At 41.4% G+C, this 18939-nt stretch overlaps 1 protein-coding gene across 1 annotated transcript in view; it reads right to left on the reverse strand.

The window, feature by feature from the left end:
* The window catches only part of shank2b (SH3 and multiple ankyrin repeat domains 2b), a 254294-nt gene that overhangs the window by 218701 nt on the left and 16654 nt on the right, over positions 1–18939 (reverse strand). Inside the window, exons 2-3 of the mRNA XM_065291651.2 lie at positions 12560–12753; positions 10694–10897 (exon numbers count right to left, since the gene is read on the reverse strand). Coding sequence (XP_065147723.1) covers positions 10694–10897; positions 12560–12745 — 390 coding nt within the window. The 5' untranslated portion in view covers positions 12746–12753. The remainder of the gene's footprint in view (positions 1–10693; positions 10898–12559; positions 12754–18939) is intronic.

Genomic DNA, 18939 nt, shown 5'->3' on the forward strand with positions numbered 1-18939 from the left:
CGGAAAGATGTGCATGACACAAATGACATCAATGTGTGCATTTGAATCATCATGAGCCAGGGATTTAGAGGAAACAAGAATTTAGTTTCTAGGACTCATGGGCCAGAAGTTATGAGCATGAACATAAGTGGATTTTTGGACTGTTGGTGGCGCTAGAGGGTTTAAGTCAGACACACCAATGTTGCTATAGTAACTTCTGAGACTGTCCTCTACATGTGTGCCAAAATTCATAACTTTCCTATGTACGGTTCTATGGGCTGCCATTGACTTTCGGCGGAAGAACGAGGAAGAAAAATAATAATAATAATAATAATAAATATAGCTGCAAGCAGCAATGCCGGGGTCAAGCCAAAAAGGGCACATAAGAAAGTTGAATCCGGATGAGCAGTTTAAAGAACCTGGGAAAATTTCTTGATTTCAGACTAAATAATATAACAGTTATCAGCAAAAAAGCTGTGTTTTCATTCAGTGTCATCTCTCCCTCTCTTCTCGAGGAGCATTGACAACTAGAACACTGAAGAAAATGTGAGTGGTGCTTGCAGTGGCAATTCTCAGCTCACAAAATGTTACAGTGGTGTTTAATGAGTCAAAAGAGACCACCCCCATGTCTCTACGATGTTCTGATGCAGAGATATAGCTCTTGTTAAAAGGATTGATAAGGTACCCTAATTGGTTGCTAAGGAGTTAATTGGCATGCACCAATGATCTCCAAGCCATGAAAGGAATAATACATGATGACCCAAGATTTTAGATGTACTGTTGGAGTAGTTTTAGGCAAAAATACCATATTTCTATCTCAAAACCACTAGGTGGCGCAATGACAAAGTTGTGCATGCAACCTCAGTTCATAACTGTGTTACATCTAGCTAGTTTTATGACTATACACTTTAGTTTAGTGAAGAAATAGTTGTATGACCATAGGGCTTGCTTGATATGAAAGATTTTGTTCAATTATAGGGCCACCTAGTGGTTCAGGCATACCAATTTTTTTGTGTGGCCTCAGACTCTGCTCATACATCAGCGTATCAAATCTGGTGAAGAAATTTCTTTTTGTTGCGAAGTTATAACCATTTATGTATAAAAACACAAATTGTAAAAGGTAATTTTTCGTTTTTTGCAATTTTCGGCCATTTCTGATGAAAATTTTAATATAACGCCAATAGAACTTTTTGTTCAGAAGGTAATGCAATGTTCTTCCTATGGTGTTTTCGAGTCGATCGGAATAACGCTCGCGGAGATATTCGCGCATGTTTTTTAGATGCTGTTTTGCTGCGCAGGGCTAACTGTAAGGCGAAATCTGACGTGTTTGGTATCGTTGGACTCGGCGACTATTCAGGACTCCTAAAAATCAATTCCCGTCAAAATACGTTGATCACAGCCAAAGTTATAGGTGTAAAAAACATCTGTCTGGCCACTAGGTGGCGCTGCAAGGAAACTGTGCATGCACACTCAATTCCTGACTGGCATCACAAGTACCAAGTGTCGTGTCAATAGGCCAAACTTTGATGAAGATACACCCTAAAATCTGTTTTTTTGTGCTCTACGTAAAATTTGTTGACGCGCTATACGACAACGGATTGGTTTATCGAAATTCTTTTGATAACTTTTTGCCGTGAGGGTCTCTAGATGCTACATACCAATTTTCGCGGCAATCGGGCAAAAGCTCTAGGACGAGTTCGAAAAAGTAGGTTTTACGAATAATTCGAAATGGCGGAAAAATTTTCATGACGGAAAATGACGTCATAGGGTCCAGTCGAATCGTCTTGAGCCAAGGAATCAGAGGAAACAAGAATTTCGTTTCTAGGACCTACGGATCAGAAGTTATAAGCAAAAACATAAGTGCAACTTTGGACTGTTGGTGGCGCTAGAGGGTTAGAGATAGAGACTCCAAATTTGCTGTGGAGACACATTGGACTGTCCTTTATCAGTGTGCCAAATTTCATAACTTTCCTATGTACGGTTCTATGGGCTGCCATTGACTTTCGGCGGAAGAACGAGGAAGAAAAATAATAATAATAATAATAATAAATATAGCTGCAAGCAGCGATACCGGGGTCAAGCCAAACATGGCAAAAAATGATTCATACATGATGATTGTCATGATTTAAGATCTAAGTTTGCATTAGTTTTATGAAAAAAAGCAATTTTTTCGTATCTTGAGACCACTAGGTGGCACTGTGCCGAAACAATAAAAGGTGCCTCAGGTCATGACTGTGAGGACACATACCAAATTTAGTGTAAATACAATAAAGCGATACAGAGATATAGCCTTAAATGACTTGACCACTAGGGGGCACTGACCAAAAAATAAATTGTGACTCAGGTCTTGATTGTAATGACACCCACCAAATTTGGTGTAAATACGATAAAGAGATGCAGAGATATAGCTTCAAATCTCTTGACCACTAGGGGGCGCCGAAAAGTTAACAAGTCCTCCCAGAACATGTTGCTGATGAACCATACCAAGTTTCATAACAATACGCAATAGCATTTCTGAAATACTCGAACTTAAAGAAAAATTCAAAATGGCCGACACACAAAATGGCTGACCAAAAACCATTTGGTATCGTTTGACTCGGCATGCCTCACGAAATCTAACAAGACCAGTCTCATAATTTTACATTCAAATTTGCAGTAGTTATAAGCAAAAATGGACATTTTTTTTATCTCGTGACCAGTAGGGGGCAGTGTGACGAAATGGTGCATGCACCCTCAGGTCATCACTGTTATGACATATACCAAGTCTCATATTAATACGCAAAAGTTTTGCGAAGATACAGGCTCAAACACATTTTGGCGTGCTCGCCCTCGCATTCTTTGATGCGTTATACGACAACGGATAGGTCTACCGAAAAGCTTTTGATAACTTTTTGTCTAGAGTGTCTCTAGATGATGCATACCAAAAATCAAGCCAATCACACGAGCGCTCTGGGAGGAGTTCGAAAAAGTAGCTGATCAATATAATTCAAAATGGCCGACAGGAAGTAAGTTTGACTCAGACATATTTGGTACAGTCGGACTCAGCATGAGCCAAGGAATCAATAGAGTGTTATGTCTTATGTCATAGTAGCAATTTAATCAAATGATATAAAGATGTAATTTTTTTTTTTTACATATCCTGACCACTAGGTGGCGCCGTCCTAAAGATTTATTGGTGCGCTCAGATTATGTCACTGTTGAACCATGCCAAATTTCGTAGCGATACGCCATTCTGTTTGTGAAATACTGAACTTAATGAGAAAATTCAAAATGGCCGACACCCAAAATGGCCGACCGAAAACCGTTTGGTATCGTTTGACTCGGCATGCCTCAAGGAATCTAACAAGACCACCTTCATGATTTTAGACTCAAGTTTGAAGTAGTTATAAGCAAAAATAGGCATTTTTCGAATCTCGTGACCACTAGGTGGCGCTGTGACGAAACATTGCAGGCACCCTCAGGTCATGACTGTTATGACATATACCAAGTTTCGTGTCGATACAATAAAGTTTTGCGAAGATAAGGCCACACGTCCGTTTTGGCGTGCTCGCCGCCATATATGTTGTCAATTTATATGAGAACGCATTGGTCTATCAAAAAGCTTTTGATAACTTTTTGTCTTGGGTGTCTCTAGATGCTACATACCAAAGGACATGCAAATCGGACAAACGGTCTAGGAGGAGTTCGAAAAAGTAGGTTTTACAAAAAATTCAAAATGGCGGAAAGATGTGCATGACACAAATGACATAATGTGTGCATTTGAATCATCATGAGCCAAGGATTCAGAGGAAACAAGAATTTAGTTTCTAGGACTCACGGGTCAGAAGTTATGAGCATGAACATAAGTGGATTTTTGGACTGTTGGTGGCGCTAGAGGGTTTGAGTCAGACACACCAATGTTGCTATAGTAACTTCTGAGAATGTCCTCTACATGTGTGCCAAAATTCATAACTTTCCTATGTACGGTTCTATGGGCTGCCATTGACTTTCGGCGGAAGAACGAGGAAGAAAAATAATAATAATAATAATAAGAAAACTAACAATAACAATAGGGTTCTACGCCCCTTCGGGGCTTGACCCCTAATAATAATAATAATAATAAGAAAACTAACAATAACAATAGGGTTCTACGCCCCTTCGGGGCTTGACCCCTAATAATAATAAGAAAACTAACAATAACAATAGGTGTCTACGCCACTTCGTGGCTTGACCCCTAATAATAATAATAATAAGAAAACTAACAATAACAATAGGGTTCTACGCCCCTTCGGGGCTTGACCCCTAATAATAATAATAATAATAATAAGAAAACTAACAATAACAATAGGGTTCTACGCCCCTTCGGGGCTTGACCCCTAAATATAGCTGCAAGCAGCAATACCGGGGTCAAGCCGAAAAGGACCCAAAAGGATGTAAAATTGAGATTGGATAAGCAGACTGAAGAACCTAGTTAAACCAAGTTTAATTAGTGAAAAGAGCCCACCCCCGTGTCTCTACGGTGTTCCGATGCAGAGATATAGCTTTTGCAAAAACGGTTGATAAGGTATTCTCATTGGTTGCTAGGGAGTGAATTGGCAACCATCAGTGATTATAGTCAAAGCCATGAAAGGAATAATCCATGATGACTCATGGTTTTAGAAGTGTTGTTGCAGTAGTTTTAGGCAAAAAATGCGTTATTCTATCTCAAAACCAGTAGGTGGCGCAATGACAAAATTGTGCATGCAACCTCAGGTCATAACTGTGTTACATCTAGCTAGTTTTATGACTATACACTTTAGTTTAGTGAAGAAACAGTTGTATGACCATAGGGCTGGCTTGATATCAAAGGTTTTGTTCAATTATAGGGCCACCTAGTGGTGCAAGCATACAATTTTTTTTGTGTGGCCTCAAAATATGCTCATACATCAGGGTATCAAATATGGTAAAAAAATCTCTTTGCGTTACGAAGTTATAGCCATTTATGTGTAAAAACACAAAATTTAAAGGTAATTTTTCGTTTTTTGCAATTTTCAGCCATTTCTGATGAAAATTTTAATACAATGCCAATAGAACTTTTTGTTCAGAAGGTAATGCAATATTCTTCCTATGATGTTTTCGAGTCGATCAGAATTACGCTCGCGGAGATATTCGCGCGTGTTTTTTAAGTGCTATTTTGCCGCGCAGGGTTAACCGTAAGGCCAATTCTGGCATGTTTGGTATCGTTGGACTCGGCAACTATTCAGGACTCCAAGGAAACAAGTCCCATGAAAATACGTCGATCACAGCCAAAGTTATAGGTGTGTAAAACATTCGTCTTACCACTAGGTGGCGCTGCGACGAAACTGGGCATGCGCTCTCAGTTCCTGACTGGCATCACAAGTACCAAGTGTCGTTTCAATAGGCTTAAGTTTGGCGAAGATACAGCCTCAAATCCGTTTTTTTGCACTCTACGTAAAATTTGTTGACGCGGTTTACGCAAACAGATTGGCGAATCGACATGAATTCCATAACTTTTTGCCGTGAGGGTCTGTAGATGCTACATACCGATTTTCGTGGAAATCGGGCAAAAGCTCTAGGACGAGTTCGCAAAAGTAGGTTTTACGAATAATTCAAAATGGCGGAAAAATTTTCATGACGGAAAATGACGTCATAGGGTCCAGTCGAATCGTCTTGAGCCAAGGAATCAGAGGAAACAAGAATTTCGTTTCTAGGACGTATGGGTCAGAAGTTATAAACAAAAACGTAAGTGCAACTTTAGACTGTTGGTGGCGCTAGAGGGTTGGAGTTAGAGACTCCAAATTTGCTGTGGGGACACATTGGACTGTCCTTTATCAGTGTGCCAAATTTCATAACTTTCCTACGTACGGTTCTATGGGCTGCCATAGACCGCAATGGCGGAAGAAGAAGAAGAAGAAGAATAATAATAATAATAATAATAATAAGAAAACTAACAAATACAATAGGGGTCTTCGCCCCTTCGGGGCTTGACCCCTAAATATAGCTGCAAGCAGCAATACCGGGGTCAAGCCGAAAAGGGCACAAAAGGATGTAAAATTGAGATGGGATGAGGAGATTGAAGAACCTAGGTAAACCTAATAATTTTAGATGAAAAAACAAAAAAGTTACCAACAAAAATAATCTAAGTTCTTGTCTACTGCAATCGTCCTTCTGTTATTGACAATCATGGAACATTAGAGCACTGAAGGACATGTGAGTGGTGTTTGCAGTGGCAAAACATGAGTCACATCATGTTACAACAAGTTTAATTAGTCAAAAGAGACCGTCCCCGTGTCTCTACGATGTTCTGATGCAGAGATATAGCTTTTGCAAAAACGGTTTATAAGGTATTCTCATTGGTTGCTAGGGAGTGAATTGGCAACCACCAGTGATTATAGTCAAAGCCATGAAAGGAATAATCAATGATGACTCATGGTTTTAGATGTGTTGTTGCAGTAATTTTAGGCAAAATACCATATTCTCTCTCAAAACCACTAGGTGGCGCAATGAAAAAATTGTGCATGCAACATCAGGTCATGATTGTGTTACATCTAGCTAGTTTTATGACTAAACACTTTAGTTTAGTTAAGAAACAGTTGTATGACCGTAGGGCTGGCTTGTTATCAAAGGTTTTGTTCAATTATAAGGCCAACTAGTGGTGCAAGCATACAATTTTTTTTGTGTGGTCTCAGAATGTGCTCATGCATCAGCGTATCAAATCTGGTGAAAAAATATATTTTCGTTACAAAGTTACAACCATTTATGTGTAAAAAACACAAAATTTGAAGGTAATTTTTCGTTTTTTGCAATTTTCGGCCATTTCTGATGAAAATTTTAATATAATGCCAATAAAACTTTTTGTTCAGAAGGTAAGGTTAGTTTCTTCCTATGGTGTTTTCGAGTCGATCGGAAAAACGCTCGCGGAGATATTCGCATATGTTTTTTAAACGTTATTTTGATGCACAGGGTTAACCATAGAACAAATCCTGCCATGTTTGGTATCGTTGGACTCGGCAACTATTCAAAACTCCAAGGAAACAAGTCCCGTGAAAATACATCATTCACAGCCAAAGTTATAGGCGTATAAAACATTCGTCTGGCCACTAGGTGGCGCTGCAACGAAACTGTGCATGCACCCTCAGTTCTTGACTGGCATCTCACGTACCAAGTTTCGTGTCAATAAGTCTAAGTTTGGCAAAGATACAGCCTAATATCAGTTTTTTTGCGCTCTGCGTAAAATTCGTTAAGGCGGTATACGACAACGGATTGGTGTATCAAAATTCTTTTGATAACTTTTTGCCGTGAGCGTCTCTACATGACACATACCGTTTTTCGTGGGAATCGGACAAAAGCTCTAGGACGAGTTCGAAAAAGTAGGTTTTACGAATAATTCAAAATGGCGGGAAATTTTTCATGACGGAAAATGATGTCATAGGGTCCAATCGAATCGTCTTGAGCCAAGGAATCAGAGGAAGCAAGAATTTTGTTTCTAGGACTTACGGACCAGAAGTTATAAGCAAAAACATAAGTGCAACTTTGGACTGTTGGTGGCGCTAGTGGGTTAGACATAGAGACTCCAAATTTGCTGTGGGGACACATTGGAGTGTCCTTTATCAGTGTGCCAAATTTCATAACTTTCCTACGTACGGTTCTATGGGCTGCCATAGACCGCAATGGCGGAAGAAGAAACGGAAGAATAACTAATAATAAGAAAACTAACAAATACAATAGGGGTCTTCGCCCCTTCGGGGCTTGACCCCTAATAAAAAGAAAACTAACAGATACAATAGGGGTCTTCGCCCCTTCGGGGCTTGACCCCTAAATATAGCTGCAAGCAGCAATACCGGGGTCAAGCCAAACATGGCAAAAAATGATTCATACGTGATGACTGTCATGATTTAAGATCTAAGTTTGCATTAGTTTTAGGAAAAAATAGCAATTTTGTGTATCTTGTGACCACTAGGAGGCACTGTGCCGAAACAAGAGATGGTGCCTTAGGCCATGACTGTGATGACACATACCAAATTTAGTGTAAATACGATAAAGCGATACGGAGATATAGCCTTAAATGACTTGACCACTAGGGGCACTGACCAAAACAATAAATGGTGACTCAGGTCATGATTGTGATGACACATACCAAATTTAGTGTAAATACGATAAAGCGATACGGAGATATAGCCTTAAATGACTTGACCACTAGGGGGCACTGACTAAAACAATAGATGGTGACTCAGGTCATGATTGTGATGACACCCACCAAATTTGGTGTAAATGCGATAAAGAGATGCAGAGATATAGCTTCAAATCTCTTGACCACTAGGGGGCGCCGAAAAGTTTACAAGCCCTCTCAGAACATGTTGCTGATGAACCATACCAAGTTTCATAACAATAGGAATTGCGTTTCTGAAATACTTGAACTTAAAGAAAAATTTAAAATGGCCGACACACAAAATGGCCGACCAAAAACCATTTGGTATCGTATGCCTCGGCATGCCTCAAGAAATCTAACAAGACCAGTCTCATAATTTTACATTCAAATTTGCAGTAGTTATAAGCAAAAATAGACATTTTTTATATCTTGTGACCAGTAGGGGGCAGTGTGACGAAATGATGCATGCACCCTCAGGTCATCACTGTTATGACATATACCAAGTCTCATATTAATACGCAAAAGTTTTGCGAAGATACAGGCTCAAACACATTTTGGCGTGCTCGCCCTCGCATTCTTTGATGTGTTATACGACAACGGATAGGTCTACCGAAAAGCTTTTGATAACTTTTTGTCTAGAGTGTCTCTAGATGATGCGTACCAAAAATCAAGCCAATCAAACAAGCGCTCTAGGAGGAGTTCGAAAAAGTAGGTGTTCAATATAATTCAAAATGGCCGACAGGAAGTAGGTTTGACTCAGACATATTTAGTACCGTCGGACTTAGCACGAGCCAAGGAATCAATAGAGTGAAGTCTCATGTCAGTGTGGCAAATGAATCAAATGCTATAAAGATTTTAAACAATTTCTTTACATATCCTGACCACTAGGTGGCGCTGTCCTAAAGATTTATAGCTGCGCTCAGAACATGTCACTGATGAACCATGCCAAATTTCGTAGCGATACGCCATTTTGTTTGTGAAATACTGAACTTAATGAGAAAATTCAAAATGGCCGACACCCAAAATGGCCGACCGAAAACCGTTTGTTATCGTTTGACTCGGCATGCCTCAAGGAATCTAACAAAACCACCTTCATGATTTTAGACTCAAGTTTGAAGTAGTTATAAGCAAAAATAAGCATTTTTCGAATCTCGTGACCACTAGGTGGCGCTGAGACGAAACGTTGCAGGCACCCTCAGGTCATGACTGTAATGACATATACCAAGTTTCGTGTCGATACACAAAAGTTTTGCGAAGATACGGCCTCACGTCCGTTTTGGCGTGCTCGCCGCCTTATATGTTGTAACTGTATACGAGAACGCATTGGTCTATCAAAAAGCTTTTGATAACTTTTTGTCTGGGGTGTCTCTAGATGCTACATACCAAATGACATGCAAATCGGACAAACGCTCTAGGAGGAGTTCGAAAAAGTAGGTTTTACGGAAAATTCAAAATGGCGGAAAGATGTGCATGACACAAATGACATCAATGTGTGCAATTGAATCATCATGAGCCAAGGATTCAGAGGAAACAAGAATTTATTGTCTAGGACTCACGGGTCAGAAGTTATGAGCATGAACATAAGTGGATTTTTGGACTGTTGGTGGCGCTAGAGGGTTTGAGTTAGACACACCAATGTTGCTATAGTAACTTCTAAGACTGTCCTCTACATGTGTGCCAAATTACATAACTTTCCTACGTACGGTTCTATGGGCTGCCATTGACTTCAATGGCGGAAGAACTAGGATGAATAATAATAAGAAAACTAACAATAACAATAGGTGTCTACGCCACTTCGTGGCTTGACCCCTAATAATAATAAAAAGAAAACTAACGGATACAATAGGGGTCTTCGCCCCTTCGGGGCTTGACCCCTAATAATTATAAGAAAACTAACGGATACAATAGGGGTCTTCGCCCCTTCGGGGCTTGACCCCTAATGACAGTTTAATGTAATGTTAACTCATAAAGCTAGGTCGTTTCTTAAGTTTGATAATGAATCTGCTATGTCATAATTATAACAGATTTATGACAAGTTATGATGTATTGGTTCATGTCAAGTTAACATAACAAAGACATCTCAAACAATGTCATCTTTGCATTTAAAATGACATAATTGAGCGAATGACACTAAATGACAGTTGTTATAAAAGTGCATAAAATCTCCTTCATTTTCATGACACGTGTCATGTCATGATTATGAAGGTGTCATGTCATTAACATTTATGTAATCTATTGCTAGAACGAACAATAAAATAGGAATGTATGTTTCATTGTAGTCTGATGTTGATAGTGGCACGATTATATTAGTTTTTATTATATAAGTAAAAAGGTTTGTTTACAGAGAACTTAAGAAGCTTGAGTAAAAGAAAGCATATCTTACAGGAAGTCTTGTAACACTGTCCAACCCACTTTGTCATATCATGATATAGGCACATGATAAATTTGAGAGCTACTGTGTATTAGTGAATAGCACAGCTATATAAATAGATATATATCAATAATTTTGTGCAAACTATTCCTTTAAAAGAACCACAATTGTATAAAGAAAACGATTTCTTTTCACCAGCTTGGGCGACACATTACCTCAAGGGTAGAAACACCCTTATTGGTGGGCAGTGGATAATCTCTAAGAGGTCTTTCTTCCTCCAGGAAACCACTCTCTCTCCCATCCACTGCAGGTTGAAACAGCCCATAGTTCAGCACATCCTTCAGACTCTGTGTAAGTGTACACAGGATCTGCTGCTTAGCAACCCATACTGTGGCATCAGAACTGAACCGCATGGATTTCTGCCAAAGAGAGAGAGAGACACACACAGAGAGAGAGAGAGAGAGAGAGAGAGAGAGAGAGAGAGAGAGAGAGAGAGAGAGAGAGAGAGAGAGAGAAAGATTCTCTATCAAACTATAGCAGGTGAACAGATTAACTAGGGAAAAACAATTGTGCGCTATAAATGTACAAATTAACAAACCCAACAGAAGCAATCATGAAAACAATGATTATGCTTCAATCATTAAATGGCACAGACTGAAATGAAAATGATAATAATTTCATAAACCAAAACACATAAATAAAAGGTTTATTTTCCCCCTGCGGTCCACTTACAATGTTAGTCAAAGATTGTGACCAAAAATGGTGATAATTAAGTTTTTCACAAATTAAACATGCCATTATTTCAAACATTATCTACTACAGGGTCAATTGTGGTTTACCTACCCTAGGCATTGATAAAAAATGTGCCATTAAATGTGGAAATTGGAATTTCCACAGAAGAAAACTTTTAACTGAATAGTTTACCCAAAAATGAAAATTACCCCATGATTTACGTCCCCTTAACCCATCCTTACTGTGCAAAAGTCTTAGGCCACCATGCTAACATTCGATGTGTTGTTTTTGCAATTGTATAGTGATCTCTTTATTAGAATGCAACCAGAAAATACAGGAAATGTGTATGTCGTATTAAAAACAAAATAAAAATGTAAACTGATGTTTCAAGTATTTAGGGTAAACTCAATTTCCACTTGAGCAATAGCAGGCTGCTGCAGGATCTCTTAAACCTAAATAAAATTAAATCCTAATTTCTAATTCTAATCGAATGACTTGAGTTTCCTAAAAAAACTCAAGATTTGTTTAGTGAAAAGAGAGGTCACACTAAATACTTTTGTTGCACAAAATGTTCTTTGTAGTTGGAAAAAACTTCTTAAGACTACAAAAAAGGTAAGAAAGAAATAGCTTTTTATGAACCTTTGACTGAAAGTTTTTTTTGGGGGGAGACAAAATTGTTTTTTATGACAATTTAAAGGGATCGTTCAACCAAAAAGAAAATTTCTGTCATCAGTTACTCACCCAAAAAATCTGGTGAACACTAAGGAAAATATTTTGAGCAATGTGTGCAACATTTTTTAACCACCATTGAATTCCATAGTATTATTTTTCCCTATTATGTAAGTCAATGGTGCTTCTGCTTGATTAGAGATATCTTCCTTTGTGTTCAGTAGAACAAAGAAATGTATACAGGTTCGTAGCAACTTGAGGATAAACTATGACAGAAATAAAATTTTGGGGCAATCTACCCCAATAAGAATTGCTGTTTGCGCTACCCCATTTTGACAAAAAACTAATTGAATAAACTTGAAAAAAGTATATTTTAAGAAAAAGGCTCCCCATCACATTGATGATAAAACGTCTGTGAACTTGTCTGTGAAGCATGACAATATAACTTTGTGCTTAAAATAGGTCAAACGCAGTTGGTGCTCTGGCCCAATTACATAAGTTTCATTTTTATAATCCACCAAAACCAAAACAGCTCTTAAGAGAAGCTTTAAACTGCAAAAGGAAGCAATTTACTATAAATAACATAATTTAGAGAAATCCACATGACCCAGCCTGGGGCTAAACTAAACATCACTGCTTGTGTATACATACAGTATGTGTGTATATGTGTGTAAACGTACAGACTGCTGCAGGTCAGGGATGACCACACAGATCAGCAGTGTGTCTCTTAGGCTGTTGTCTAGTCGGCCACTGGTAGGTCGATCCAGCCTGGGAGGTTCATCTCTGGAGCTGTCTGATTCTGAACTGGCCGAGTCAGAGAAACTCTGAGCCATTTCCTCCTCACTCGACATGGGGCTTCGTGGCATGATCAACACTGTAAAGAAAGACCGAACATCATTAGAAATTAAATTACATAAATACACTCACCTAAAGGATTATTAGGAACACCATACTAATTCTGTGTTTGACCCCCTTTTGCATTCAGAACTGCCTTAATTCCACGTGACATTGATTCAACAAGGTGCTGAAAGCATTCTTTAGAAATGTTGGCCCATATTGATAGGATAGCATCTTGCAGCTGATGGAGATTTGTGGGATGCTCCCGTTCCACCACATCCCAAAGATGCTCTACTGGGTTGAGATCTGGTGACTGTGGGGGCCATTTTGGTTTCAGTGAACTCATTGTCATGTTCAAGAAACCAATTTAAAATTATTCAAGCTTTGTGACATGGTGCACTATCCTGCTGAAAGTAGCCATCAGAGGATGGGTACATGGTGGACATAAAGGGATGTACATGGTCAGAAACAATGCTCAGGTAGATGAGACTCATCAGACCAGGCAACATTTTTCCAGTCTTCAACTGTCCAATTTTGGTGAGCTCGTGCAAGTTGTAGCCTCTTTTTCCTATTTGTAGTGGAGATGAGTGGACCCGGTGGGGTCTTCTGCTGTTGTAGCCCATCCTCCTCAAGGTTATGCTTGTTGTGGCTTCACAAATGCTTTGCTGCATACCTCGGTTGTAACGAGTGGTTATTTCAGTCAAAGTTGCTCTTCTATCAGCTTGAATCAGTCGGCCCATTCTCCTCTGACCTCTAGCATCAACAAGGCATTTCCGCCCACATGACTGCCGCATACTGGATGTTTTTCCCTTCTCACAACATTCTTTGTAAACCCTAGAAATGGTTGTGCGTGAAAATCCCAGTAACTGAGCAGATTGTGAAATACTCAGACTGGCCCATCTGGCACCAACAACCATGCCATGCTCAAAATTGCTTAAATCACCTTTCTTTCCCATTCTGACATTCAGTTTGGAGTTCAGGAGATTGTCTTGACCAGGACCACACCCCTAAATGCATTGAAGCAACTGCCATGTGATTGGTTGATTAGATAATTGCATTAATGAGAAATTGAACAGGTGTTCCTAATAATCCTTTAGGTGAGTGTATATTTAATGCAGAGACAAGTCAAACATGAATTTGGTTTAATCATTTGTAAATAAAATATCATATTTCCTATTAATTATGCATATTTATATTGACAGTTGACAGGTAAGGGTTAATAAGTCAGTGTTATTCAGTCAGAATGCATAAAAAAAGCATTAGACCCACCCAAAAATTATTATTTTTTATTATTATTATTATTATCTATCTCTGACAGACTGAAATCAAACTCGAAATCATCCACAAATCCACAAAGGCAACTCAGTAAACCTATAAGGCTCTTGACAAGAGGCCTCCTAATGAGCTTTAGTCCAGCGAATATTGCGCATTTGTTCAACTGATGCTTGTCAGACTGCAGAAATGACACAATGTTAAAAAATTGCATAAAGGTCAAGGCAAATTGTGCAACATTGACTCTCTTTCATTTCAGACTGTACATTAAACATAAAAGCCAAGAGTTTGTTCACGGTTGAGAGCACTGAATAAGCATCAAAAAGAAAGAAACCTAAACTAAAGCTGACAAAAGAAACAAGAAAAGTGTCATTCTTCAGGGCACACCACACAAAACTTTAACTATTATAACAAAGTAAAAGTATCACCTAATAGTGAGACTTGTTGCGTATTACATAAACCATAAAGAATAAACATTTCTAACTCAATGCCTCTTGCTCACATTCCACTGGTTGTTTATAATTCACCACAATTGCTAAATTACTAAATAGCTTTTCCATTTACGTTGTTTGCAGACACTTTTATCCAAAGTGACTTACAGCACATTTAAACTATACCGTACATTTAATAATAATTTGTGTGTTTTTCCTGGGAATCAAACCCAACTGAGCAACATTTGATGGTATTTACCATTTGGTGTACATTAAACGGTCTAGGTGATATAAAAAAAACTTTCTGAGGCAGAGCAAAGCATTTTTATGAAAGATGACCGAGACATTTAAATAGCGTGCACTACTGAATCCTTCACAGTCAACTCAGCCTTGTGTATTAGGAAATTTATAATTAGTAAGTTTTGGTTAAATCAATGTAACTTTAACAGTTTTTATTATTGCGATTAATGTTTTTCTTTTACTGCATTTTCTCTTTTGTGCCTCTTCTTCAAATACAAAATGTCCTCTGTGGCTTTTTGTGATGTGACGAGGTTCACTGAATGTCTTTAACAGTCCCGATATGACAAGACTGAGCATGTTTGTATTTTGTCTCTGGATGATGTTGTGCACAGAGGTACACTGAAATGTCAGACTGTATAACATAGTGGTTCCCAACCCTTTTCCCTGTGGCGCCCACCCTGAGTACATACATGACAATCTAGGCCACCCCCAAACCTCTACATCTACCTTTTGTTTTTAACTTTGCTCTTATAATACATTGACAAGCACGTTGAGATAGAACGAGTAAAATTGAAATAATTATTTTATGTAAGGAATTGATGACAGGCTGCTGAATTATAAAAAAAATAACACACATCCAAGGTGGTAATGTGGCACGATGTGAAGCAGAGTGTGCAGTATCTTTAAATAATTCAAAGGACCGGAGTCACTTATTCCATTTATACCATGGTTATCACAGACATTGTTAAAGAGCACCTATTGTCTAATTCACGATTTTACATTTCCTTTGGTGTGTAGGTGTGTATTAGTACAGGTTAATGATATGCAAAAGGTACAAACCTCAAAGTAAACGATGACAAGAGTTATCGTCTCCAACGTAAATCTCTTTTCTTGGATTACAACAAACACACGGATGGTAGGCAACAGTTTACTTCCTGGGATTGGTGATGTAGACCAGAACGACATTATCATAATTCCTCACGCTTTGACTCACAGCCTGTAAGTTAACCCCTGTTAGCATTGCATTGTGAGCGAATCTTTCAAACATAGTAAGGAGCGTCACGTTTCCAGCTGAAGTCAGAGGTAATCAGGCCAATCACAACGTACAGATTAGCTGGCCAATCAGCGATACAGAGCTTTTCAAAACTGTGCGTTTCAGAAAGAGAGTGAAATCTGGAAACACAAAAATAAACGGTATGTGGAAAATAATGTGTTCCCTTTCAGTCGGTCACTACGACGTCACGTCGTGACCGACTAATTGGGAACTCGCTTAGAGAGACCAATCTGCTTCGAATACTACTAAAACGCCAATGAACTTGGCATTGAGATATTTGCATAATGCTGGCGCCGCCCCGCCAGGTGCGTATATAAGCAGCAGGTGCAAATAGGGAAATTAGCTTTTTATCGCTTCGAAAGCCGGCAGTATCTGCTACTGAGAAGCTACTTTACTCTGTTGGGATTTGATTGCTGAAGTTGGTTGAACTAGCAGTATCACAGCGGACGCTTCGCTTATTCCACGGCTCTACATCTGTTTATTGTTTTGAGTTTAGTGTGTGCGTTGCCTTCCTGTGCGCTCATCAACTAAGCATCTGAGTGAATTTCCCTAAAAGAGTGATACGAGAGAGCTTTGTGCCTTGTTAAAGGCAGCCACTCTCTCGTATATGCGGAGATCAGCGTCCTTTTCAGGATAGCTTTTCGCCCGTGCGATCTTGGATGCGAGAGGTATAAGGGTTCCAGTGACGGTCACGAGCGCTGTCTTCGTGCTCAGGCATCGAGCACTCCGGGGCTGCGTTCGTGGAGAGTTTCTGTTCTCTCTGTGAGAGCATAACCCTCTTGGATTGCGGAGACGACTGTCGTTTCTACGGGAACGCTGTCCGCGCCTTTGCAGTGCTGACGCCGCCATGTTGCGGCTGTCAAGCGCTCGCAGGGCGCCCTTCGCGTCACTACGCTGAGTAGGACGGAGGATGCGTCCTCCTCCTACCGGCCTTCTCATCCTCAGCCGGTTGAGGCTCCGGTGGAGACTGCAGAGTCGTGTTCTACGATGTCTGCCGAATCCATTGGACCTCCTTCTGGTCCCGTCACTTCTGCAGCATCAGAGGAGTGTCCATTCTTCCTCCGAGGCAGAGTCGTTCCGGAGATGGCGGCCGTGCCCGCGAGCGGCGGAGACGGTAGAGTTGGAAAGGTTAACCCCTCTCCGCCCGAACCGTCCCGCCCACATGATTGGTACTTCGGAGCTGCTCGGGCCTCTCGGTCCTCTCCTCCTGTGCCTTTCTTCCCCGACGGCACGAAGAGCTGACGTGATTGCGGCCGTCCGGCCGTTCAGCTTTCACCCCTCACCTCCCTCACCAACGGAGCCGCTAAGGGCGGGGACCCCGTCAGTGGAGCGGGTTGCGTTCCTGGAGGGACCACCCAACCCTTCCCTCCCGTGTTTGTAGACAGTCGTCCGGTTACGGACGCTGCCCATCAGGCATGCCGGAGAGGCGGCTTCAGCCCTGCACGTAATAACGTTGCTGCAGGCTCACAAAGGATTTACCAGGGAGGCAGCGACCTTCAGTCGTGCGATGTCCACCACAGTGGTTCAAGATTGCCACCTTTGGCTGTGTCTGGCTGACATGACGGACGCAGACGAGAACAACTTGAATGCTCCTGTCTCACAGACCGGCCTCTTCGGCGAGCCAGGGGAGTCGTACAGCTCCGCTGCGCAGACTGAGGCGATCTCCTAGGTCATGCCCCGGCGGAAGAGAGCTGCCCTTGGTCCACCACGCCGGCTCCTCAGTCTGCCTCTCGCCGTCGGCGTCCTGCGGCGACCACCTCCGTTCCCCTCCTCGGACCCCATCTCGGCAGCGCAGGGGAACCGGTCGTCAGCAGCTCGCCCCGCCCGCTTAGCCGCTTCCCGTGAAATTCGGGAGTTTAAGTGGCCAGTGAAGGGCGACCCGGATTGGCAGAGGATCACTCTTCAGGAGATGGAGCTCCTTCCCCCGATAGAGGGTCGGGTGGAAAATCCTTGGTTTGCATATGTTCCACCGGCTGTTCGGCCGGTACCCACTTAACCACACATAAAAGTGCATTCCTCTTCCCTCTCTAGGTCTCCGGAGGATCGAGAGAGCCGTGAGCGGGTACACACCAGCTCCCCTACCTCTCCTCTATCGCCAGCGGGTGACCTGAGGAGTCCGAGCTCTCCGCTGAGGAGACCGGACCACCAGCACCCTTATCGGAGTCTGCGCTCTCCGCAGAGGAGACTAGACGACCGTCACCCTCAGCGGGCTCAGGTCAGTGTCACACACACATACTGTAGATGTTTATGCTGTCACAGCAGACGCACCGGCAGTCCCACCTGTCTCGCTTCGCTGCCCCACCGCGGGTACTTCGGTAGTGTCGTTATTTCTCCTCGTACGGTGCCTGGGTGCTTGGCTTCAGTTCCCAGCCCGTTTCGTTGGGTTTTACGCACGATCCGCCTCGGTTACGAATCCGGCACACCCCAAAATTCGGGCTTTCGTTTCACTGTAGTGAAAGCGTCCGATGCACATGTACTGCGTGCAAAAGTCGATATCCTGTTGGCGAAGGATGTTCGAGCCGGTCCCTCTTACCGAGATGATGATGATAGGGTTTTTCCAGCCTTTATCTCATAGTACCCAAAATACGCGGCGGGTTACAATCGATTTGATTTACGCACCGGCTCTAAGAAGGTGTTCTTTTTGGATGATAACGCCGAGGCTCGTATTTCAATATTCAGATCGGTTGCAGCCTTAGACCTGTAAGACGTGTACTTTATGTGTCCATCTCCCCTCGCTTTAGACCGTTTTTTCGCTCTGCGTCGCGGGGTGGGCATACTAAGTACACCATTCGAGCTGTCTCTCTCTCTCCGTGTCTCCATGTGCTAGTCACGGCATTAAAATGTCAGAGAGAGAGCGTTGTTCGCATTCTGCTTTTTTCTACGTCGACTTATAATAGCCCGTTCTTGGCAGACGTGCGCGAACACAGAGAGTTAATGCTTCGGCATCTCGCTCGTTTAAGTCTTCAGGTCGACTGGGAAAGAGCAACTTTGCCCCATGCAGAGGATCCTTTTTCTCAGTATGGAAATAAGACTCGATCGACTAATTGGCGTGTTTAACAAGAGCGCGCAACCAGTCAGTTCTGACTTGCCTCGGTTTAATTCGAGGGAAGTACGCGGTCCCTCTGAAACAATTTCAGAAGCTCCTGGACATATGACAGCATGCTGCGGCTGTGACGCCGCCCGAGCTGCTTCATATGAGACCGCTTCAGCGTTGGCTTACGATCGA

The sequence above is a fragment of the Paramisgurnus dabryanus genome, chromosome 23 (assembly GCF_030506205.2).
Source record: "Paramisgurnus dabryanus chromosome 23, PD_genome_1.1, whole genome shotgun sequence".
In the NCBI taxonomy this organism is placed as follows: domain Eukaryota; kingdom Metazoa; phylum Chordata; class Actinopteri; order Cypriniformes; family Cobitidae; genus Paramisgurnus; species Paramisgurnus dabryanus.